Source organism: Schistocerca nitens, chromosome 2 (genome assembly GCF_023898315.1).
Source record: "Schistocerca nitens isolate TAMUIC-IGC-003100 chromosome 2, iqSchNite1.1, whole genome shotgun sequence".
In the NCBI taxonomy this organism is placed as follows: Eukaryota; Metazoa; Arthropoda; class Insecta; order Orthoptera; family Acrididae; genus Schistocerca; species Schistocerca nitens.
The window spans coordinates 929,369,922-929,397,131 of NC_064615.1; the positions used below are offsets into that span (position 1 = coordinate 929,369,922).

Below are 27,210 nucleotides of genomic sequence, written 5' to 3' on the forward strand. Positions count from 1 at the left end.
CAAGGAGAGGTGAGGTGGAACGAAGTGGAACGTTCAGCAAAGACAATATCAACAAACTACTCTCTCGTTGGGAGAAAGGTGCTCGTCGCCAGGAATGTTATGTTGAGAAATAAAAATGTAGACACGAAGAATAAAGATGTAGAATGTTAATAACGTTTGTTTCCTTTAAAAAGCTGTAATAGGTTTCATATAAAAAATCGGAGGTATGACTTTCCAGAACGCCCTCGTATTTTCATCGAACAGCGAGGTCCGTCTGGAATTTTAGCTTATTTCATGCATGTTTCCTAAATATATGTTACATTAGTAAATATCTCCTCTGCTAATTTAAATAATGCAGTACTGACCGCAGCTCTTCCCATAGTCATTACCTGAATAATATAACGAGATAAGGATAATTCGATTACTCGGCTTAAAAAAACCTGAATAACAAAACTTGGTTAATGTAACGGGGTCACACTACTGAATAAATCCGTCTGCAAGTGATATGCTGATCATAATTCTCAATATCAGCTGCACCCAAAAAATAGGTACTCAAAATGCTCCCTCTGGTAGGCAGTGAACTTGAATCGTGCCCCGTTTCAGTCAAAATCCAATAAAAAGCACACATTTGGTCTTTTAGGTCCCTGTAGTATTGTTACACGTTCCATTGTAGCTCAGCTCGTTTGCTGACAATCTCCCTGTATTTCTCCGATCCAACAAGTGACTCGCATATCTTCGAGATTGAAGTAGTCAGTTGTTGTATTGTTGCTTCTGTTGCTGTTGTATTCAGTCGGAAGCCTGTTTGATGTATCTCTCGAAACTACTCTACCCCGTGCAAACCTCTTCATCTCCGAATAACTACTGTAACCTATATCCTTCTGAATCTGCTTACTGTATTCATCTCTTGGTCTCCCTCTATGATTTTAACCCCCCCCCCCCCCCCCCCACACACACACACACTTCCTACCAGTACGGAAGTGGTGATCCTTGAGATCACAGAATGTGTCTTGCCTCCCGATCACTTCTACTAGACAGGTTGCATCACAAATTTTTTTCTCCCCAGTTCTATTCAGTACTTACTCATTAACCTAATTTTCAGCGTTCTTCTGCAGCACTACATTTCAGAAGCCTCTATTGCCCTCTTGTCTAAACTGTTTATTGTCCACGTTGACTTACACACACATGGCTAAAATCCATATAAATACTTTCAGGAAAGACTTCCTGTCACTCAAGTCCATATTCGATGTTAACAAATTTCTCTTCTTCAGACATGCTTTCCTTGCTATTGCCAGCATACATTTTATAGCCCCTCTACTTCGGCCATCATCAGTTATTTTGCCGGTCAAATAACAAAACTCATCTACTTAAAAGTTTCTCTTTTGCTAATCTAATTCCCTCAGTATCGTGGGATTTAATTCGACTACATTTCATTACACTTCTTTTGATTTTGTTTATGTTGAGCTTATATCCTCTTTTCCAGACACTCTCCATTCCTTTCAGCTGCCCTTCCAAGTTCTTTGCTGTCTCTGAACGAATTACAATGTATCGGAAAACCTCAGAGTCTTAATTTTTTCTCCATAATCTTTAATTTCTACTCCAAATTTTTCTTTTCTCTCCTCTACTGCTTGCTCGCTGTACAGATTCAATAACGTCGGAAATAGGCGACAACCGTTTCTCATTCCCTTCTCAACTAATTATTTCCTTTCATGCCCCTTGACTCTTACAACTGCCGCATAGTTACTGAGCAAATTCTAAATAGCCTTTTGCTCCCTGTATTTTACCTCTGCTATCATCAGAATTTCAAAGACTGTACTCCAGTCAACGCTGTAAAAAGCTTTCTCTAATTCTACAAATGTTGTAAAGGTAGGTTTGTCTTTACCTAACCTATCCTGAAAGATAATTCGTAGGGTCACTGCAGCATCGCGTTTACCTACTTTTCTCCGAAATCCACCCTAATCTTCCCAGAGGTTGGCTTCTACCAGTTTCTCCAGTCTTCTATGAAGAATTCATGGTAGCATTTTGAAACCATGACTTATTAAACTGGTAATCCGGTAGCACTCACACCTGTCAGCACCTGCTTTCTATGGAACTGGAATATATTATTCTCCTTGAAGTCTGAGGATATTCTGCCTGTCTCATACATCTTGCACACCAGATGAAAGACCTCTGTCGTACACTGCTCTCCCAACACTATCAGTAGTTCTGACGGAATGTCGTCTACTCCAGGGGCCTTTCTTTCATTCGTGGGTCTTTCACTGCTATAGAAAATTTCTTTCGCTGTATCATATCTTATCTTCATCTACTTCTTCTTTCCTTTCTATAATATTTCCTTCATGTTCATCTCTCTTTTATAAACCCTCTGTATATTCCTTCCACCTTTCCGCTTTGTCTTCTTTGTTTAGGACTGGTTTTCCAACTGATCTGTTGGTACTCATACAGCTGCTTCTCTTTTCTTCAAATGCCTCTTTAATTTTCCTCTAGGCGACCTCTGTTTCCCCTAGTGATAAGGTATATGCCTCTAAATCCAACATTTGTTCTATAGCCATTCCTGCTTAGCAACTGACGTAGTCAGAGGGCCCAAAAAGTTAAGTAGTTTGGTAGCCCTTGTCTGACGGAGTTTTGGAGGTACAGCCTTTGAGATGTGGAAAAATCAAAACAGCCAGAGAATGGTTTGCTAGGTTAGTGAGGTCACTGAGTGATGACTTCATGGAAGGTCGCATTATTCAGAAGGAATACGAGGTGGGGATGAAAATGTACGCTACACATATTCTGCTACCTTCATCATTATTACAGTTTTCAGTAATCTTTTCCTCTTCTTCTCTTTACATCTTCGGAATAACATAGAAAGTTAGGCTCTCTGTTGTTGACACACAATATAATTAGGACAGTGTTCCTAATACACGTAAATGTGCCGTGACGTTTATCATATAACTCTCTCTTTAACTACATGCACTTCATCATGCTGAGTACCTGTAATGTTTTCCTCTATGGAAGACCCGATAATATGAGGATTCTCTCCCGGATCGGCGTACATGCTGCAGCGACTGTAAATGTTCGCTTTCCTGAAACACACAAGCAAACAACACAGGATTAACTTGGCTATTTGGTGAGCGTATTCAATAGAATAAACATCAACTTCATGATGCTTGTTACAGAGCAGTTTCTTAGGTTCGTAGCGCTGTTAAAATTCTGAACTTACTCTAGCGAGAATGGCAAAATACACGTGAGCCTGTAATGTAGACCATCTTTCGTGTTAGAAGAGATAACGTTCTCACCGATTTACGATAATAGCTGCTTACCTCTTTATTCTTATGTTATGTTTTTCAAAAAATTTTACTCCTCTCAGAGATATCCATTGTATAATGCTAACATGTAATCCTCTTTCTAAGAAAAATACCTCACTCATGATAAATGGATGGTGAATCAGATTTACTAAGCTAGCAAACGGGAAGTTGCAATATACAAAGTGGAAACAGAAGACTGTCGCTTTGGTCCTAATGTCAGCTGATGATGAGTTTAATACGAAACTGTTAAGGCTTCTCTGGCCACTTGTCGGCAAACTGCCTGTTGGCTTCTATCTTGGGTTCTTCGGTCGACGTTCGTTTGACGATGTTTCCGGCGTTACGCCAGCGCGAGTGGCTGGTATTCTGGTATTGTCAATGTTTCACCTCCCACTGTCCGCCATCAACAATGGAGAGTGGAGTTTTGCCAAAGTCAGCCACGTGTGCTGGCCTTTCTTTACATCGTCAGTCTTTAGACTGGTTTGATGCGGCACGCCACAAATTCTTGTCCTGTGCCGTGCTGGCGTTACGTCAGAGTGGGAGTGGCAGAGAGAAATAGGAAAAACATATGGTACAGTGGATATTAAAATCCACATTCTGGTGATATGCAACGTAGTGGGGAGAAAGCTTAGTATGAAAGAAAGCTTCTTCTTTCAGACATGTACATTTTAGATTCTTGTTTGCTAAAATGCATTTTAGGACTGTAGAATGATTATTTTGACCACTTAGAATGAATGAATTCGCCAAAACCACAATACACATCCTGGGAAAAGTCATTAAGATTGGCATCACTGGTTTCATATTTGGCTGAAAAACACTAAGTCTACAGAAAGTAGACCTCCGAAACCTTACTTTAGTTGCCGTTGCAGTATAATAGACATCTTCAGGTTCTTCATTGCAAAGAATCTTGACTTTTAGATATGGTTCTCATTACGATCGAAAACGTGTATTAGAGATGACTCAGTGATGGTTAGAATTGAGAATAGCCAGTAGTAGTTGAAAGAGGGTGAAGTCGCAAAGAAAACCGTTCATATCGCAGGAAATAAATAAGTGAGAAAAACGCCGAAAACGAAAAAAAGAGACAAATGAAATCCACAGTTTTCTGGGCTACAATGAACCAGAATGAATATATATAGTATATTGGGCCATGTTATTCGATACCAGGGTAAAAAACGTCCAAGCACTACTCAAAACACTACAGTGAAAGCGCACAGAATAAACTCTAACGTAGCGTAGCACGGCGGGAAAACGAGCAAGCAAGCAAGATTCCTTTATCCTGCTTGGGTTTGGCATAGGTTGGCTTGGACGGGAGGAAAGCAACCTGCCCGTTCGGCTGAAAACGTGGGGCAGCTTGCCTGACTAGCTAACAGGCGAGCACAGGCGATTTAAAAGTGGAATGTGTACACCTCCGCTGTCACCTTCTGCCCTTGCGCTGAAGCCCCTTTGTGAGGCCGCTATGATGGTGGTCTTTAGTTCTGCCCATGGTTGATCCCCTGTGTATTTCAACAGGAGATGAGGAACCTAGGCATTCTTGGGTGCAGGTATTGTGGCTGCGTTTATCGCAGTTGCATCTACGACGCTGCGTGGTGTACGTGCCGTATCATCCCATAGTTTCTGTCAGTTCGCTAGTGGTGGCTGCTGCTTCTTGATGTCTGGTGATGACCATGTCCATTGTGGTTGTGTAGGCTACGTCCACATCGTCAGCTGATCTCTGGGCATGCCGACTGCGGTGGCTCTGCCCTGGCCTCTTTATTCCTTCTTCCAGTTCCCCATTATCTCTAACCATGTCAAATATGGAACAACAGGGCAACTCTGCGGAGAAACAGAATAGTGCCACTAAGAAGAAGAACCAAGATCCAGACCACAGTCACTACAGAGAAACCACAGAGACGGGCTACGGTGATTTCCCTTCAGACGAGGAGGAACTACATAAATGATGGGAGCTGGACTGTTTGCAACTTGCAGCTGCCGGCTGTGGCGCTGCATAGAAGCAGTAACCCTGTTTAAGCTGCTCGACGTAATTTGGCATAAAGAACGCTTTCCCGGCTAAAGAAGTGAGACAGTTTAGAAAGCACTGCGCGTGTGAAATTCGGCTTTATCTTTTCTCACATGACGTACTGCCCTCTATGCATGAAGGGCAATAGGCATATTCCATATTCCTAGATTTCCGAAAATCATTTGACACGGTGCCGTACTGCAGCCTGTTAACGTAGGTACGATAATGTGGCATATGTTCCCAGATATGTGAGTGGCAAAAATACTTATTAAGTAATAGAACCCATTATGTTGTTCTGGACGGCGAGTGTTCATCAGAGACAACCTTATCATCAGGAGTGCCCCAGGGGAGGTGTGATAGTAACGCTATTATTTTCTGTATGCATAAATGATCTGGCAGACGGGATGGCTAGCAATCAGCGGTTGTTTGCTAATGATGCTGTGTTTTGAAGATGAGTGACTAAGATGATGCAATATGATGTAGACAAAACTTCTAGTCTGGATGATTAATGCCTGCTGGCTCTAATTGTAGAAAAATGTAAGTTATTGCGGATGAGTAGGAAAAACAAACCCGTAATGTTCGGATACGGCATTAATAGTGTCCTGCTCGGCACAGCCAATTTTTTTTTAAATACACTCCTGGAAATGGAAAAAAGAACACATTGACACCGGTGTGTCAGACCCACCATACTTGCTCCGGACACTGCGAGAGGGCTGTACAAGCAATGATCACACGCACGGCACAGCGGACACACCAGGAACCGCGGTGTTGGCCGTCGAATGGCGCTAGCTGAGCAGCATTTGTGCACCGCCGCCGTCAGTGTCAGCCAGTTTTCCGTGGCATACGGAGCTCCATCGCAGTCTTTAACACTGGTAGCATGCCGCGACAGCGTGGACGTGAACCGTATGTGCAGTTGACGGACTTTGAGCGAGGGCGTATAGTGGGCATGCGGGAGGCCGGGTGGACGTACCGCCGAATTGCTCAACACGTGGGGCGTGAGGTCTCCACAGTACATCGATGTTGTCGCCAGTGGTCGGCGGAAGGTGCACGTGCCCGTCGACCTGGGACCGGACCGCAGCGACGCACGGATGCACGCCAAGACCGTAGGATCCTACGCAGTGCCGTAGGGGACCGCACCGCCACTTCCCAGCAAATTAGGGACACTGTTGCTCCTGGGGTATCGGCGGGGACCATTCGCAACCGTCTCCATGAAGCTGGGCTACGGTCCCGCACACCGTTAGGCCGTCTTCCGCTCACGCCCCAACATCGTGCAGCCCGCCTCCAGTGGTGTCGCGACAGGCGTGAATGGAGGGACGAATGGAGACGTGTCGTCTTCAGCGATGAGAGTCGCTTCTGCCTTGGTGCCAATGATGGTCGTATGCGTGTTTGGCGCCGTGCAGGTGAGCGCCACAATCAGGACTGCATACGACCGAGGCACACAGGGCCAACACCCGGCATCATGGTGTGGGGAGCGATCTCCTACACTGGCCGTACACCACTGGTGATCGTCGAGGGGACACTGAATAGTGCACGGTACATCCAAACCGTCATCGAACCCATCGTTCTACCATTCCTAGACCGGCAAGGGAACTTGCTGTTCCAACAGGACAATGCACGTCCGCATGTATCCCGTGCCACCCAACGTGCTCTAGAAGGTGTAAGTCAACTACCCTGGCCAGCAAGATCTCCGGATCTGTCCCCCATTGAGCATGTTTGGGACTGGATGAAGCGTCGTCTCACGCGGTCTGCACGTCCAGCACGAACGCTGGTCCAACTGAGGCGCCAGGTGGAAATGGCATGGCAAGCCGTTCCACAGGACTACATCCAGCATCTCTACGCTCGTCTCCATGGGAGAATAGCAGCCTGCATTGCTGCGAAAGGTGGATATACACTGTACTAGTGCCGACATTGTGCATGCTCTGTTGCCTGTGTCTATGTGCCTGTGGTTCTGTCAGTGTGATCATGTGATGTATCTGACCCCAGGAATGTGTCAATAAAGTTTCCCCTTCCTGGGACAATGAATTCACGGTGTTCTTATTTCAATTTCCAGGAGTGTATTTGTCTTAACATTGCAGAGTGATATGAAATGGAACGAGTATGTGTGGACTGTGGTAGCGAAGGTGAGATGTCGGCTTCGATTTATTGGGACAATTTTAGAAAAGTGTGGTTTAACTGTAAAGGAGACCGCATATAGGACGCTAGTGCTACATATTCTTGAGTTTTCTTCAAGTGTTTGGTAACCGCGCCAGGTCGAATTAAAGGAAGACACAGAAGTAGTTCAGAGATGGGCTGCTATGTTTGTTACCGATAGGTTCGAACAACAAGCAAGTGTTACGGAGATGGAATCCCTGGAGGTAAGGCGACGTTCTTTTCGAGGAACACTGCTGAGAAAATTTAGAAAACCGGCATTTGAAGTCTATTTCAAACGATCCTACTGCCGCCATCACACGTTTCGCGCAAGGACAACAAAGATACAAGAAATTGGGGCTCATACGGAGCCTTATAGACAATCGTTTTTCCTCCACCACCTCTGCGAGTGGAACATGAAAGTAAACGACAGTACAGGGTTCCTTCCACCATGCACCGTATCTGACAAGCGGCGTATGAACGTAGATGTAGGTGTAGGTGTAGATACCTGTCTTAGAACGAAAGACAACCTGGACGTTCCAGAGAGAGTATAACTGTTTTGCCCTCATTATCAACGTAGGAGCTTCTCGTATCAAGACAGCTCCTTCGTGGATTCCACTGAGGGTTATTTAAATGCTGGTTATCTATTGCCGCTGGAGGCGGCTGTACCTCGAGCTATTGATCTCATGAAAGTGATGCTTGCGAAATTCAATAAAACGTAACTCCTTTTCTATTTATTCATCGACAAAAATTGGAACCAAGTCACAAGAAGAAGTGCCATTGTGAAAAACTAAAAAGAACTTGAAGCTGTTTTTAAACTACAGTGTTATTTTTGTTCGTTGTACGATTTACAGAGAGTCAGTCTCCAAGCAATGACAGTCACGTTATATCCGCACCTCATCAGGTGTAGTAACAGTCTTCAAGATACTCGGCTCTTCATTAATTAGTTCCAAAAGGTCAAAAGAAACTTTCTTTCTAGTTTCCTTTAGCTCATCAGATCAATTTTTCAGTTCATTTTCGCAAACACTTCCCTCGCGTTCAGCTACTTTCTTAACATGCGTAAACACGTTATCCGTTCTTGCGCAAGATTACAGAAATACCGAAACACTCAATTTCCTTATCGAACATATGCAGTGTTTCGTTCGATTCATGTACTTTTCCAGTAGCTCTGTCTCCTTCTTATCGCCTTTCTCCAAACGCTTACCTTTTGTCCTAGTACTACGTTAAGATGAGTCAAAATCCATCTCTTCACGTGCAGTAGAAACAGAAATACCGAGAACAGTTTCTTTGTCGAACATTTGCAGTGGTTCCTTCCACTCATGATATACTTCTCCTGCGTCTCTTCCGTGGAGTTATCGCGTTTCCAAAAACCTCTGACACCATTTAGCGACACGCTCACACGACAAAATGTCATTGCAGTGAGCGTCTGATAGCATCCGGAAAGTCTTTGTAGAAAACTTTTGGATTCCACAAGAAACGAAATGTTTACTTGCCATTCAATTACACGAAACTTCCCAGCATAACGTAAGGATATCTCTAAGATAAATCGTTCGGCCAGTGGCGCTGTACCGATTGCTTTTTGTAACAGCTTAAAAATACAATGAACGTGGTAGGGAAGCTAGAAAATTTGAAAAGGGAAATTATAAGTCTCAATCTAGATATAGTGGGAGTCGGTGGAGTGAAATGGAAAGAAGACCAGGATTTCTGGTCAGTTGAGTATGGGGTAATTTCAAAAGCAGCCTAAAATGGTACAACGGGAGTAGGATTCATTATGAAATGCAAGGTAGGGCAGAGAGGGAGTTACTGTGAACAGTTCAGTGACAGGGTTGTTCGCGTCAAAGAAGATAGCAAACCAACACCGACAACGATAGTTCAGGTATACATGCCGATGTCGCAAGCTGAAGATGAAGAAATAGAGAAAGCATATGAGGATAATGAGCGGGTAATTCACTACGAAAAGGGGAACATCTGATAGTCATGGAGGACTGGAATACGGTTATAGGGGAAGGAACAGAAGAAAGAGTTACGAGAGAATATGTGCTTGGTACTAGGAAAGAGAGTGCCGAAAAATTAATTGAATTCTGCAATAATTTCAGCTAGTAATAGCGAATACTCTGTTCAAGAGAAAGATTTCAATTAGATTTCAGTTAGATTACATCATGGTCAGACTGCGATTCCGGAATCAGGTACTGGATTGTAAGGTTTACCCAGGAGCAGATACAGACGCAGATCACAATTTAGTAGTGATGAAGATTATTCTGAAGTTTAAGAGACTAGTCAGAAAAAATCAGTGCGTAAAGAATTGGGATACGGAAGTACTAAAGAATGAAGGGCTACGCTTGAAGTTCTCTCAGGCTATAAATACTGGCATAATGAATAGCTCAGTAGGCAGTTCAGTTGAAGAGTAATGAACATCCCTAAAAAGGGCAGTCACAGAAGTTGCAATGCAAAACGTCGATACAGAGAACGTAACTGCGAAGAAACCACGGGTAACAGAAGAAATACTTCAGTTGACCGATGAAAGAAGGAAGCACAAAAATGTTCACGGAAATTCAGGAATACAGAAGTAAAAGTCACTTAGGAGTTCAATAAATACGAAATGCAGGGAAGCTAAGACGATGTGGCTACACGAAAAATGTGAAGAAACTGAAAAGAATGACTGTCAAAAGGATGACTCAGCATATAGAAAAGTCAAAACAGCCTTCGGTGAAATTAAAAACAGGAAGGGTGGCAACATTAAGAGTACAGTGGGAATTCCACTGTTAAATGCAGAGGAGAGAGCTGATAGGTTGAAAGAATAAATCAAAGTTCTCTAAGACGGGGAAGACTTGTCTGATGATTAGGATTACAACCAGGAGTCGATATAGAAGAGAATGGGGATCCAATATCAGAATCAAAATTTGATAGAGCTTTTTAAGAGTTAAAGTCAAATAAGGCAGAATGGATGGATAACATTTCGTAAGAATTTGTAAAATAATTGGGGAAAGTAGCAAAAAAACTACTTTTTACGTTGGTGTATAGGATATGAGTCTGGAGATATACCATCTGACTTTGGGGAAAACATCATCCACACAATTACGAATATTGCAAGAGGTGACAAGTACGAGAATTATCGTACGATCAGGGTAACAACCCATGCGTCCAACTTTCCCACAGAAATAATATAAAGAATAATGGAAAAGAAAACTGAGAATGTGTTAGACGACGATCAGTTAGGCTTTAGGGAAAGTAAAAGGCCCCAGAGAAGCAATTCTGATATTGTGGTTGATAATGGAAGCAAGATTAAAGAAAAGTCAAGACACGTTCACAGGATTTGTCGACCTGGAAAACAGCTCGACAATGTAAGATGGTGCAAGATGTTCGAAATTGTGAAAAAAATTGGGGTAAGCTATAGCGATTATATACAAGAACCATGAGGGAACAATAAGAATGGAGGACCAAGAACGAAGTGCACGGATTAAAAAGGGTAAAAGATAGGGATGTAGCCTTTCGCCGATACTGTTCAATCTATACATCGAAGAAATAATAAAGGAAATAAAAGAAAGGTTCAAGAATTGAATTAAAATTCAGGATGAAGGGATATCAATGATAAGATTGCCAATGACACTGCTATCCTCAGTCAAAGTGAAGAAGAATTACAGCATCTGCTGAATGGAATAAATTGTCTAATTGGTGCAGAATGTGGACTGAGAGCAAATCGAGGAAACACGAAAGTAATGAGAAGTAGCAGAAATGAGAACAGGGGAGAAAATTAAAATCAGGACTGAGATCACGAAGTAGATGAAGTTATGGAAGTCGGCTACCTAGGCAGCAAAATAACCAATGATGGGCGGAACAAGGAGGACATCAAGAGCAGACCAGCACTGACGGATAGGTCATTCCTGCCAAGAGAAGTCTACTAGTGTCAAACATAGGCCTTAATTTGAGGAAGACATTTCTGAGAGTGTACGTTTGGAGCACAGCATTGAATGGTAGTGAAACATGAACAGGTTGAAATCGGAACAGAAGAGAATCGAAGTATTTGATGTATGGTGCTATAATAGAATGTTGGAAATTAGGTGGTTCAAGTGGCTCTGAGCACCATAGGACATACATCTGAGGTCATCAGTCCCCTAAAAATTAGAACTACTTAAACCTAAGGACATCACACATATCCAGACAGACAGGATTCGAACCTGCGAGCGTAGCCGTCTCGCGGTTCCAGACTGAAGCGCCTAGATCCGTTCGGCCACAGCGGCCGGTAATTAGGTGGACTGATAAGGCAAGGAATGAAGATGTTCTCCGCAGAATCGACGTGGAAAGGAAAATACTGACAAGAAGAAGAGACAGTATGGTAGGTCATCAGGGAATAACTTCTATGGCACTAGAGGGAAGTGTGGAGGGTAAAAACTGCAGAGGAAAACAGAGATTGGAATACATCCATCAAATAATTGGAGACGTACGTTGTAAGTGCTACTCTGAGATGAAGAGGTTGCCAAGGAGTGAAATTCTTGGAGGGCCGAATCGCCGAATCAGGCAAGTCAGAAGCCTGATGGCACAGTACCTTATAAATACCACCGAGCGAGGTGGCGCAGTGGTTAGTGTGGTCTCACCGCCAGACACCACACTTGCTAGGTGGTAGCCTTTAAATCGGCCGCGGTCCGCTAGTATACGTCGGACCCGCGTGTCGCCATTGTCAGTGATTGCAGACCGAGCGCCGCCACACGGCAGGTCTAGAGAGACTTCCTAGCACTCGTCCCAGTTGTACAGCAGACTTTGCCAGAGATGGATCACTGACAAATACCCTCTCATTTGCCGAGACGATAGTTAGCATAGCCTTCAGCTACGTCATTTGCTACGACCTAGCAAGGCGCCATTACCAGTTTATATTGAGATTGTAATTAATGTATCATCAAGAGCGATGTTCTCCAATTATGGATTAAAGTTAAGTATTCCAGAAGCTATGTACTATTTTTGGCTACTATAACTCCTTTAACTGTTCCAGACCTCACGCCAGTCTGCGTGAGTTTAAACGCTTGCATTTCGGCCTCCTCTAGCAACACGGTGTTGGCTCTTCTGCCAACACATCAGTTAGACACTGGACTCGCATTCGGGAGGACGACGGTTCAATCGCGCGTCCGGCCATCCTGATTTAAGTTTTCCGTGATTTCCCTAAATCACTCCAGGCAAATGCTGGGATGGTTCCTCTGAAAGGGCACTGCCGACTTCGCTCCCCATCCTTCCCTAATCCTATGAGACCGATGACCTCGTTGTCTGGTCTCCTTCCCGAAACAACCCAACCCCTTATAAATGAAGGACGCCTCATTTCTTTTTTGTCTATGATCCCATACGATAGTCAAATGCGACACAGTAGTAAAGGGGTATAGAAGCACAGCTCGCAGACAGGTATTTGTCAGAAGAACAGATTACTAAGTAGTATAAATGATATAAAGTGTCTTTGGTGGTGGGTATTTGACGCGATGGAAGTTAGACAATAAACTTTAAAAGTTCCAGGGACCTGCTAAATGACAAGTAATTCTAGTAATTCTTAAAGAAAGACTGCAATAACATTCCCAAAAATGGACTGTTTACTGCGACTTTCATTTCATGTTTGTCGGAGACTATGGGACATACGCTAACTGGAAGAAAAAGCTGACGTAAAATGTCGTAGCGTACCTGGGCAAGGTGAGCGTCTTCCACTGGTCGACGGTGAGGTTTGCCTCGTCTCTGCCTGGAACATGGCACCAGTGGTCGGGGGCAGTGAGCGCCATCACGATGTTCACGTAGTTCATCCCCATGGCACATGGCAGCAGGAAGTTGTAGATAAACAGAAAGCGCTTCTGGAAGCGGCCAAATCCTCCCGCCTGCAAAAAGCATACAAGAAAACTAATCAAATACAAGCTCCTGACTTTCGAATTAATGCTGATCCGCAAGTTTATGAACAAACGAAAACACAGATAATCCAGAATATACACATTTTTACCGGAAATTGCTATTTACTGTCTTTACAAAACGTTCTACATTTCAGTTTTTAAGGCTATTGCATTAAACGCGCTTCTCGACGAAAGCAATGGTCTGGACATTGTCGACTATTGTCTCCTAGGGAAAGGGCTAGGCAAACATAAAGACCGAAAATCAGCTGTGGGCACATTACAACGATAGAGTCTCAAAGACACTCTCTTCTGCCTACTGTCGTGATGACGGAGTGTCGATCTGAAGTGAAACTTTGTCTTGTGATTGTGAAAAGGTGCATATTTATCTGACTTCGTTTTGAGTTATGGTCTGTCTGTTGCTGACTCTGAACATTTGTGCTGCGTTCACATGACTGTACACTAGTAGCTTTTCAAATTGTGGTGCATCTGATCTCTTTCCCCGATATGTTTTGCAGTTCTCTTCCATGTCGTCAATGTTAGGTCTTCGTTCGCGCACTAGGCGTCTTGAGAATATACGGTTGAAATAATGTTTCAGGTATTAATATCTAATATGTAATGATTTTCTTTTGCCTATTGCATCCGGCGGTTATACAGGATGTTACAAAAAGGTACGGCCAAACTTTCAGGAAACATTCCTCACATACAAAGAAAGAAAATATGTTATGTGGACATGTGTCCGGAAACGCTTACTTTCCATGTTAGAGCTCATTTTATTACTTCTCTTCAAGTCACATTAATCATGGAATGGAAACGCACAGCAACAGAACGTACCAGCGTGACTTCAAACACTTTGTTACAGGAAATGTTCAAAATGTCCTCCGTTAGCGAGGATACGTGCATCCACCCTCCGTCGCATGGAATACTTGATGCGCTGATGCAGCCCTGGAGAATGGCGTATTGTATCACAGCCGTCCACAATACGAGCACGAAGAGTCTCTACATTTGGTACCGGGGTTGCGTAGACAAGAGCTTTCAAATGCCCCCATAAATGAAAGTCAAGAGGGTTGAGGTCAGGAGAGCGTGGAGGTCATGGAATTGGTCCGCCTCTACCAATCCATCGGTCACCGAATCTGTTGTTGAGAAGCGTACAAACACTTTGACTGAAATGTGCAGGAGCTCCATCGTGCATGAACCACATGTTGTGTCGTACTTGTAAAGGCACATGTTCTAGCAGCAAAGGTAGAGTATCCCGTATGAAATCATGGCGGTGAATCGACGAAGTACAGTACATACTGACGAAACTAAAATGAGCTCTAACACGGACATTAAGCGTTTCCGGACACATGTCCACATAACATCTTTTCTTTATTTGTGTGTGAGGAATGTTTCCTGAAAGTTGGGCCGTACCTTTTTGTAACACCCTGTATAAAGCCTCATGGCCTGATGAAAATACACTCCTGGAAATTGAAATAAGAACACCGTGAATTCATTGTCCCAGGAAGGGGAAACTTTATTGACACATTCCTGGGGTCAGATACATCACATGATCACACTGACAGAACCACAAGCACATAGACACAGGCAACAGAGCATGCACAATGTCGGCACTAGTACAGTGTATATCCACCTTTCGCAGCAATGCAGGCTGCTATTCTCCCATGGAGACGATCGTAGAGATGCTGGATGTAGTCCTGTGGAACGGCTTGCCATGCCATTTCCACCTGGCGCCTCAGTTGGACCAGCGTTCGTGCTGGACGTGCAGACCGCGTGAGACGACGCTTCATCCAGTCCCAAACATGCTCAATGGGGACAGATCCGGAGATCTTGCTGGCCAGGGTAGTTGACTTACACCTTCTACAGCACGTTGGGTGGCACGGGATACATGCGGACGTGCATTGTCCTGTTGGAACAGCAAGTTCCCTTGCCGGTCTAGGAATGGTAGAACGATGGGTTCGATGACGGTTTGGATGTACCGTGCACTATTCAGTGTCCCCTCGACGATCACCAGTGGTGTACGGCCAGTGTAGGAGATCACTCCCCACACCATGATGCCGGGTGTTGGCCCTGTGTGCCTCGGTCGTATGCAGTCCTGATTGTGGCGCTCACCTGCACGGCGCCAAACACGCATACGACCATCATTGGCACCGAGGCAGAAGCGACTCTCATCGCTGAAGACGACACGTCTCCATTCGTCCCTCCATTCACGCCTGTCGCGACACCACTGGAGGCGGGCTGCACGATGTTGGGGCGTGAGCGGAAGACGGCCTAACGGTGTGCGGGACCGTAGCCCAGCTTCATGGAGACGGTTGCGAATGGTCCTCGCCGATACCCCAGGAGCAACAGTGTCCCTAATTTGCTGGGAAGTGGCGGTGCGGTCCCCTACGGCACTGCGTAGGATCCTACGGTCTTGGCGTGCATCCGTGCGTCGCTGCGGTCCGGTCCCAGGTCGACGGGCACGTGCACCTTCCGCCGACCACTGGCGACAACATCGATGTACTGTGGAGACCTCACGCCCCACGTGTTGAGCAATTCGGCGGTACGTCCACCCGGCCTCCCGCATGCCCACTATACGCCCTCGCTCAAAGTCCGTCAACTGCACATACGGTTCACGTCCACGCTGTCGCGGCATGCTACCAGTGTTAAAGACTGCGATGGAGCTCCGTATGCCACGGCAAACTGGCTGACACTGACGGCGGCGGTGCACAAATGCTGCGCAGCTAGCGCCATTCGACGGCCAACACCGCGGTTCCTGGTGTGTCCGCTGTGCCGTGCGTGTGATCATTGCTTGTACAGCCCTCTCGCAGTGTCCGGAGCAAGTATGGTGGGTCTGACACACCGGTGTCAATGTGTTCTTTTTTCCATTTCCAGGAGTGTATATAGGGCTATTCAAAAAGAAGGAACAGATTTCAAACATTTATTGCTTCGAAACTACAAAAGATACAAGCACAATTCCAACCTTCCTGGAAAGAGAAAAGTTCAAATTTCTATGCATGCAATGTGAGCACCGTGCGTTAAACGACCAATATCAGAAAGGTGAGGAGGATAAAAACGTGGTCTTTTACGTAACCACACAGATAAAAGTCATAAGGTGTGAGATTTGGAGAACTGGGAGGTTATCGGCGATGAAGTTCATCTTCTGTTCCTCCTCTTCCAATCCAGCATACTGGATTTGCATAGAGAATTTCTATAAGCACGTCAGACGTTACCTGAATGACACCATTCCAGGACGTTGGCTTGGAGGAGAAGGATCAAAAGATGAACTTCATCACAGGTGGTCTCCCGGATCTCCAGACCTCACACCTTGCGACTTTTATCTGTGGGGTTACGTGAGAGACCACGTTTGTATCCCCCGTCTGACACTCTTGCAAGTTTGCGACATCGCACTGTTGAAGCTGTGAATTCGATAACGAGAGACCAGGTGCTTCGTGTGTGGCGGAAAATGAGCCACCATTTTGATACTTGTCGTGTAACAAATGGTGCCAACATTTAATGCAGAAAAATTTTAACTTTTGTCTTTCCAGGAAAGTTGAAATTGTGTTTGTATCTTTTGTAGTTTGGAAGCAAAAAATTTTTGAAATTTGTTCCTTCTTTTCAAATAGCCCTTTATTTTTATATGAAATATGTTATCTTGTACTCAAATACTTTTCATTATAATACTTTGAGTATAACTGAGATTTTTATGAGCATGTTATCACATTTCCTGATCTTTGTTCAAGTTAATCTTCCACATGTTCCATACTTCCACACGAATTCACTCAAGAGCCATGTTCTCAAAACGTACCACATTCATTTTAAATGTATTGTAAGCTGTGAAGAAATGACCTGTCTTGAGCAGAGACGGCAGTTTTATTAAATAAAATGTTTAGTTATGTACCAAAGTTTGTGCTGCAATTAACTCGAGACATGAGCCAGCGGAGACGGAGACATCGATACAACGCCCGCTGCCACACTAGCCGAGAAGTAGGGCACAGATTTAAAAAACACTTGGATTGCACGAATAGTAACTACAAGATGCAATTCCGTTACGCGCATGTTTAGTAGCTTCATGAGGTCTACAGAGAGAATTCTAATTTCAGTCTTGCTTAACCCTGGCTAAATCCCTCCTCCTCCCCTTTTTATTACTTGGTTCCGCTTTTCTAAAGTTCTAAGCACTCCAAAACTTTAATATTTTCAGTCAGATTGAATTTATTCATATATGGGTCCGATTCAATATAAAGTGTAATATTTAAGGGCATAAAAACCGGGGTCGTAATTTCTTATAGATTCGTAGGTTCAAATAGATGGGCAGGCTTTCAACCTGAAGATAAAATAGGAAACAACGAAAAACTGTATCTGACAGTGTGATTTGGGCCGAAACGTCTTCTGGTAGTAAAACAAGAGTCACGTGCATAGCTGTGTATCTCAGACTAGAATTTTTGTTCCAGTAAAAACAGAATTCATCAGGTTTCGTTTTTTTTTTTTTTAGCTATGCAGGAATAATCAGCAAACCAAATATTCAGGAGCTGCATGTGTGAAGGAAGCAGAGATCAAATAAAGGCAGCCGTGCTTACTGCAAGCTTACCACTCTTCTAAACACAGTTGGGTGATACAAGGGCTTCATAAGGTGTGTGATCCACTCAAAAGTTCTGTGGATACGATGGTGTCGACGGGGCGGTCACACACATCTCGCACTGCCCGAATACTGTTTTTAATGTTGTTGCGGAAACTTCCTGATAACTGACTGAATTGCAGGCATGAATTCGTTGTCCAAATTAAAACGTCCTTAACAGAGTGTGGGTACTGTGTAGCGAATAAAAACGTTTCACTCACTTTTGCTAAGTGCAGTGACAGATTGATTCGAGAATGTGTTCGAGAATTTACTAAGTTCTGAGCATCAGGCCGCTATTCAAAGCCCACCATATCGACTGTGGAAGAAGTTACTAGTTAACACAAAAAAATTTACGTCAATAGACATGTGGCCCCAAAAATTTCAAATAACTTTAGTAGTTACAAACGCGCCTCAGTAACTGACGTCACGCATCTGCAAACGTCTTATATCTAAGACATCGCTTCACCAAACGATCCATCCCAATATGACCCGTAACTGATGCTGAGACACTGATTTCTCCTACATCTTACAATACGCCAATTTCATCGCTCCCTATCGCTAAATGCCGCGCAGGGTAGCCGTGCAGTGTGAGGCGTCTTGTCACGGTTCGTGCGGCTCCCCCGTCGGAGGTTCGAGTCCTACCTCGGGCTTGGGTGTGTGTGTTATCCTTAATTTAAGTTAGTTTAATTAGTGTGTAAGCCTAGGGACCGATGACATCAGCAGTTACGTCCCATATCCTTACCACAAATTTCCAAATTTAAAGCTAAATCTTGTGTAGTGCATCTCGTCAGCCTCTTGTGGATTTTTTAACGAAGAAAAGCAAATGTTATACCTACCGTTACCACAAGTGATACGTACGCAGTAGAACTAGAATATCACCAGTTTCTTCGTGATGTCATTGCTTTTACGCTGAGGTACAGTCGTCGACAAAACGAGCGATTCCCCTCGCCTTTTCATTATGCTGATCCGCACAGCTTTAAAGTGTGCTACACAACATAACAGGGAAGGCCACAAAGTGCTACCAACATACTATGCACAGGCGTGAAATTCACAAACCATCCGAACTTTGTCAGACTGTTTTTAATCATGTGCAGGACTATATTAATGCTGATTTGTGTGTTAAACACAACACGTAAATATAAGGTATCAATGAAAGAAGAAACGCTAATTAGTATGAACTGTACTTATGAAAATGAATTTCAGCTTGTCGAGATAACATAACTGTTTCACTAGGACAAAGTACCCCTAGATCGTTACGAATTAGCAAAATATTATGCGCATTCGGCCGCGAAACGGTCAGTATCAACGTTCAGACCAGTCATACTGGATTACCGTTGCTGAACTACCATGAAAGTGTGCAAATTTAGCAATGCGTGAAGATTCATAAGGAAATTCAGTTAAAAATCATTCAGTGCCACGCTTAAGTCAATTAAATTATTGACAGAAGAGGAAAAAGTAGGCAGTAACAAGTATGAAATTCTACAAGAGTTTCATATTGACATCTACAGGGCGCCGGTACAGAGTAAAGGTAGCAATAAAACGTATTGGGGGTGCGAGAATTTCTTAAAATTGCTTTACTGATAGTCTATCTGCCTCCATCTAGATTAGAACCGAAAACGAACCAGACCTCCCTTGCAGTAATAAACACCTTTCACTACGGTAGCACACAACCCATTCAAACAGCCCTCTATTATTACCCTAGACATGAAGAAGCCGGCAATTTCGCAATGAAAATGGCCAAATGATCTGCAGTTTTTGCTGCATAGAGCTTTCTGGACTCAAAAACATGAATTTTCTACCTCCATGACACCGCTTATGTGACAATCATTCGGGATGTTTATTGAAATAACAAAATACTGTAATTAGCGAGTTAATTTAGTAGGATAATTCTGCAGCATCCTAAGAAATAAACAGATACATAGCTGGCAAACGTATTCTACAATGTTTAGAATTCTCCATTAGACTCGCCACCGCCAGAAAACGTTCATTAGCCGAAATGTTTCTTAAGCTAGCTAGCAATGGGAATGCTCGTACATCTAAAACGCGGTTACATTAATACTGGAATCTGAATTACCATGTGTGTAGGCAAATGGATTTTATTTGCATTCCTGTAAACGTGATTTGGATCGAAAGCGTAGCTACGGTTAATATCCTGAAGTATCGACTGCAACTATTAATTATTTATGCGACCCTCATCTTCATTAAGTGTCGTAGCTATCTTCGTTGTTAGGATTTCGTCACCTAAATCGGTAAAAGTGGAATCCTACTAGTCTCACTTTCTTGACAGTCTATCTGTCTACCCAACCCTTAAAATCCGTTTACCTAGAGTACGGGTAGACATAGTAAGCGGAAATGTATCGCACTTCCTGCATTATACGGTCCCTTGGTGGCATAAAAAGTGAGCTTCTATGTCAACGCAGTCTAAAGATACGGCCGTTTATGTAAAGATGATCTACGCGGAAGGTCAAAAAATGGTTCTAAGAACTATGCGCCCAAACTCCTTAAGTCATCAGTCCGATAGACCTAAACTACTTAAACCTACCTAACGTAAGAACATGACACACATCCATGCCCGAGGTAGGATTCGAACCTGCGACTGAAGCAGCCGCGCGTTTCGTGACTGAAGCGCCTAGAACCGTTCGGCCACCGGACCCGGCGAAACCCTTTTCACCTCATGCATAATGATAATATATACTGTCTAATGAGGATAAAATGTATTCGCCAGCAACTCAGATCGTTTGATCACAGAACTTTTACGAAGCTACAAATTTTGTTCGAAGTCGTCTGCAATATCCACTTATGAACACCTTAGGAATGTCGTATGCGATGTCCACTTCTGAAGACGCTGACAGATACTGCAGTACCATAACAAGTAGTTAAGAATTTATTGTTAGTGGACCATGCGCGACACTTTATTTCAGTATCAATTTAACGCACCTAGGTGTTTGTCTATGTCTGAAGATAATGAACAAAAAAATAAATAAACAGGAAACAACTTCGATGTTCAAATCAAATGTTACTCACATGCCGCAATTACAATATAATTCCGTTGTTACATCTACATGACTACATCTACAGGATTTCTTTGCAATCCAGACTTACGTGCCTAGCAGATGGTTCATCGAACCACATTCGGACTATTTCTCTATCGTCCCACTCTTTAACAGCGTGCGGGAAAAAGGACCACTTAAATTTTTTCTTACGAGCCCTGAATTACATTATTACTATGGTCATTTCTTCCTGTGTGAGTTCACGAGGAAATAATGTTTTGGCATTCAGAACAGTTGTCGGTGATTGAAATTTCGTGAAAAGATCTCGCGGCAACGAAAAACTCTTTCGTTTTCATGAATGTCACCCCAAATCGCTTATTAAATCTGGGACCCTCCCCTATTTCGAGACATTAGAAATCGTGCTACCGTTGAAACACGTATGTTGTGCGGCAGCGATGCTGAGACATTGTAGAATCTCTGACCAGAGCAGTTGCGCTCGACTCGCAGTAGCGAGCAGTCAGTCAGTCTGTAGTAGTCAGTCCTCAGTAGTGCTAGGAGTCTGTGAGTAGTGGTAGCCCAGAGCAGTCGGCGGGCGTCGGCACAGCAATGGTCGAGATTCAGGATGAGGTATAATTTTATTAAATAAGTATTCATGCAGCTTTGCGCTCATCACATAATCTAATCTATATTCGTTGTAATTAATTTTCAAATCGCCCCAATAATAATCTGATTTCAAAGCAATTTTTAACTAAACAATCATTCGATTTCCTTCCATTTCCTTTCAACAAAAAAATTTCAATTAACTTCAAAAAAAAATTAGTTATTGCGATGCATCTACTGCAAGCTGTGGCGCAGAATAAGAGCAGAATTTTGACATGCAGTCATACTGAGGTAAGAAATTAATTCTGATTTTTGCACAGGGCCAAAGACCGACATTTCGGTTAAATTGAGTTTTGATTATCACTGTAGTTTCATTATCATGGGATTATCTTACATTTTGTGTGGAGAACTTATACTTGAGTCAGATTGCTAAATTTTGTTTAATTGTCTTTGTCATTAATATTTTTGCTCCATTTCTAATAAATATTGTCTTCGAATATTTTTGCGGGGAGGTTACACTTGGCGACACCCGGTCCAGGATCGTATTTCGTAGAGAATCTTTTGAAAAACAGTCAGATATCTGCTCTTATTTCTTAGATATAATTAGGATTTGGCGCAACGCTTTTACTAATCTTGTGACTTTTTTCCTCAGATCATCGGCAATTCGTTGCTCTGTTGTATTTTGTTTGTTGCTTTTGTAATTGTGCTTATTTGTTTTGTGATTAATTGTGTCTATTGTGAAAATGCCGCGAAAGACAGTGAATAGTGTATCGCGAGGCATTATGAACGAAATTACCGACTTAAACAACGTGACCAATAGTACTAGTGACACGCAGTGTAATGATGACAATGCTGTGTTCACTAACAGTCAGTGCGTTCCAATCGCGAATGACGACTTTTACCCTAATGATGAACAAGAGAACTCAATTGTCTCCTCTGTTAATTTGACGACAATCGATGACGAGGGACGCTCTGTTGTAATGAGCGCTGCCCAGCTTAACACAACCGGTTTGGAAAATTCAAGTAACGAACAGACAAATTTGTCTAATGAAAATGGGCAGTGTACACAAAGTACGCCGGATTTATTTAATTCCGAAATAATGTCTGACGGTACACATCCGACTGACAAACCTTTTTGTGAATCTCAGAATAACCAAATGGTTACACAAAATGAGACAATTCCAGATCCAGCATTGATTAACACAGAGAGCAGAAATGCTAATTTTTTATCGGATCCAATTATGGCATTTTTGCAACAAAATTTCAGACAACTTAGTGAACAGAACAAACAGTTTAATGAAAAACAAGACAAAGTTAGTGAACAGGTCAGACAACAGAGTGAAAAACAAGACAAACTTAGTGAACAGAACGAACAGTTAAATGAAAAATTAGACAACAATTCCAGACAGTTAAATGAAAAATTAGACAACAATTCCAGACAGCTTAGTGACCAAATTAGAGCCGTTGCCGCACAGTGCCATGACACTAAGGAACAGTTACGCGAGGAAATTGAGGCTTGTTCACGAAAAAGTAGCGAAGAAATTAAGTCTGTTGCTCAGGAATTAAGGGAATTGCAAACAGTTGCAACAGAAACACTCAGAGACGAAATTAGCGGAGTCGCTAAACAATGCTCTGAAAAAGCTACACAATTACGCGACGAGTTTAAAGCAATGACGGTAGAACTTTCGCGCACAATGGATGAAAAGATTGATGCGAAATTCGAACAACAGAACACACAGATTAACGAACGTCTTAGTCTTCACATACAGAACAGTGATACGCGTTTCCGCAAATTTATTGATGATCAAAATAAAGTAAAACGTCAAGTAATGGAAACAATCACTGCTCAGAGACAGGAAGACAAACGTAAAATGTTTGCGAAGGCAAAAACATACGTAGACAATAATATTGCCACAGTTTCGGACAAAATGAATACCATCGAACAGTTGAACGCGGAATTACGTGATGAAATTTCTGATCTTAAATCAAAAACAGATACACACACAGCAGATATTCAGACAGTGACGGACAGATTTGAAGAATTAGAAATAACACAGGATTCCGATGTCGTCAAAGCTGACGTTAAAAAACTGAACGAAATTACACGTAAGTTGGAAAAACAGATTAATGCGTCCGATTCTAAAAACGATGATCAGGCAAAAATACTGACTGAAAAATATGATGAATTGGCCAGTCGTATTGATGCTATTGAAAGTACTAATGACAGCAAATCAGACGACATTTCACCGGTTTCATTTAGTCAAACAACTGAATTTCAAAATTTACAGCAGACAATTAATGAAATTGATTCGTCTAATAACATGTTGCGCAGAAAGTTGTCTAGTTTACAACAGGAAGTAACAGAAATGAAAAGTATTTCAGTTAATAACGCATCACAGCAGACGCCATTTTTCGAACATTTGCCAGACTCACGCAGCGCGTGTAATTTGAGTAATCTACAGAGAGTACGGGACTTAGATTCCGAACAACCACAGTTCAACAGATTTTCTTGCAATCCTGATCCCGTTCCATCACACAGAGACGATAATTTCGATTACAAACATTTTCTGTCAGTAAGAAAATTTAAAGTGTTTAAAAACGACAGAACACAGATTCACCCGCTAGATTGGATCCAACAATTTAGCTTTGCTTTTCCACCGACTTGGCCTGTAACGCATAAACTGGAATTTATTTGTAGCTTTTTGGAAGGCGAACCGGCAACTCGTATGAGACCGATCGCGAGACAATGTTATTCAGTAGAGGAATTTCAGAATGCTTTTCTATCAGCGTACTGGTCGAAGACGACACAGCGCGGAATTAAAGATCAGCTAATTAGTTTACCAAATTATGAGAACTCAAATTTTCCGAGTGTGACGCAATTCTTTGAGCACATGGTGCAACAAAACCAGTACCTTAGTGAACCGTACAGTGAATCTGCACTCATTCAATTATGTATCTCTAAATTACCACGGTCATTAAGAGTTTCACTTCTAACCGGTCAGCAAAAGGAAAATATTTCAGCATTAAGAGATCTGTTACAGCTCTTGGAGGTACAACAATCTGATTATTCTTTTGTAAACAAAAATTTTTCGTATAACAACCAAGGCCAACAGACGTACAGCAATTATGATCAGACGCGTAATTTTAATAGGAGAGGTAACAGACGTTTTAGGAATGACAACCACCAAAACTTTAATAACAGACAAAATTCTAATTATCAATATCGTCAAAATTTTGAGCAACAGGAATCACATTTTAGTAACAATAGACGTTTTCAACCACAACAGCATGAAGGTCAGCCGGTTAACATACCTAACCAACAATGGAATGCACAAGGTCAACCAGGCTTTAATGTTTCGCCGCGTGCACGTATAGTCCCTGATACAACAAATAGTAACGCACGGCAGCAAAGGAACAGCTACGTACAGAAAACGCAGTATTTCAATTCCTATCGCAATGCACCGTATAGGAATGACTATTATGACAGACGTAAAAATAATGACGACAATTTTCAGCGTACATCTAACAACAGTCGGTCTTACCAACAGCAAAATCATCCACAAGAACATATTCTCATGAATGAACCCGACAGTAGGTATCATCCAGAGCGTAATACGTCTGGAAGAAGTAATAGAACTGTTCAAATAGTAGAAATGCCACAACATCCTCCTGATAATAGTAACACGTCAGATAGAATTTGACTAGATACTGTTCAGGACGCATCTTCCAATAACACAAGCACTACTTTTGACACGCAAAATGTTGTTCACGAGAATGTAATTACTTTTGACGATATCAGAGACACTCTTTTGCAGGAAAAACCAGTTGTTCAGAAAACCATTTCACATCCTGTCATCGAAGTTAAAATAGGTTCATCGAAATTTTCAGCAGTAATTGATTCCGGATCACCTATGTCAGTAATAAATGAGGAGACTTTTAATGAGTGCAACAAAGAGAAAACCTATCCCACATTACCTTTAGGCAAAACCAAAGTGAAAGGAGCAGTATCGAGTAAAGGAGTGGATGTGAAATTACAGACGCATTTATCATTTTGTATTGGAGGTCATACTTTTCACTCAAATTTTTGGATTGTTCCCTTGTTGACAACAGACGTAATTATAGGTACTAATTTTCTCGTATAACACGACGCAGTGGTTGATTTTCAAAATTCTTATTTAATGTTGAAGGACGAAAAAGTACAATTAGCTTTAGAGTTTCAGCATTCTTTATCTGCGGAAGAACAAACAATTAACCGCACAGAGGTCATTTTCGCAACACGTAACATAGACTGTAATCCCACATTGTTCACAGACACGTACGTACATAACTATAACACTCCAGACGAAACTGACTACGACGTAATGCAAATGATTTCCGATAAAGTTGAACAAAGCAGTGCAAATACAGACGACGAACGAACGCAATTACACAAAATTCTTTTACAGCAAGCTCCAGTTTTCGACAACATTCCTGGTACTATGTCCGGCTTTATGTATGAATTTCAAGTCAAACAACACGACACGTTTAAAGCAAAGCATTATCCCATTCCATATATCCACCGAGAACAGGTTAAAAAAGAATTGCAAGATATGCTCGACCAAGGAATTATAGAACCAGCAGTTAGCCCGTACATAAACCCGCTACATATTGTTAAGAAAAAAGATGGGTCACTTCGCCTTGTACTTGATTCACGCCACATTAATGACATTATTATTAATGAAACAGATCGACCACAGACATTAGAAGAACTTTTACAGAAATTTCACGGTACAGCTATTTATTCCACATTAGATCTGAAATCGGGATTTTGGCAAATTCAACTTCATCCAAATTGCAGAAAGTACACAGCATTTCTCTGTTTTGGTGATTGCTATCAGTTTTGCAAATTACCATTCGGCTTAACTATTTCCTCTGCAGCTTTTATTCGCGGTTTGAACACAATACTTCCGACAGAACTGAAAGACAGAATTACGACGTACGTAGACGACATTCTTATCGCAGAAGCTAACTGGTCTGAACACAATCTGATTCTTGAACAACTGTTGCAAACTTTTCATGCACAAGGACTTACAGTGAATCTCAGTAAATCACATTTTGGTAAAACTTCTATAAAATTTCTTGGACACGTAATTTCAGCAGAAGGCATTGCGCCTGATCCAGAAAAACTTCAAGCTCTACGTGACATTACTGTTCCCACAACGAAGAAACAATTACGCAGCTTTTTGGGGTTAATTAACTTTTTCCGCAAATTTATTCATCATTCTGCTTTAGACACGCCTAGATTATGCCAATTAACAGGTAAAAACACTATTTGGTCTTGGGATAAGCAAGCACATTCTGAATTCGTGAACCTGAAACATGCTTTGTTGAATGCTCCACTTTTATCGCACCCAGATCTTACTCGAAATTTTTCTATTGCCACCGACAGTTCCAACACAGCTTTAGGCGTACACATTTTTCAGGAAATTGAAGAAGATGGCTCTACAGTAATTAAAAACATCGCATTTGCAAGCCGCATTTTGTCACCTGCTGAACGAAATTATTCCGTTACTGAATTAGAAACGTTATGTGTTGTATGGGCTTTTACGAGATTTCGGCATTTTCTGTATGGTAGACACACCACCGTTTACACAGACCACAGAGCTATACAATTTTTACTTTCAGCTAAATTCACTCACGATAGATTAAGCAGATGGAAACTTTATTTACAGGAATTTAATTTTACGATTGTTCACATTCCCGGCACACAAAATGTTATAGCAGACGCACTTTCGCGTTCTCTCAGCAACAATCAGCA

At 42.4% G+C, this 27,210-nt stretch overlaps 1 protein-coding gene across 1 annotated transcript in view; it reads right to left on the reverse strand.

Annotated features, from left to right (window-relative positions):
* LOC126234715 (solute carrier family 22 member 7-like) overlaps positions 1-27,210 on the reverse strand; it is a 214,088-nt gene that overhangs the window by 92,781 nt on the left and 94,097 nt on the right. Inside the window, exons 3-4 of the mRNA XM_049943463.1 lie at positions 13,039-13,226; positions 2,950-3,041 (exon numbers count right to left, since the gene is read on the reverse strand). Coding sequence (XP_049799420.1) covers positions 2,950-3,041; positions 13,039-13,226 — 280 coding nt within the window. The remainder of the gene's footprint in view (positions 1-2,949; positions 3,042-13,038; positions 13,227-27,210) is intronic.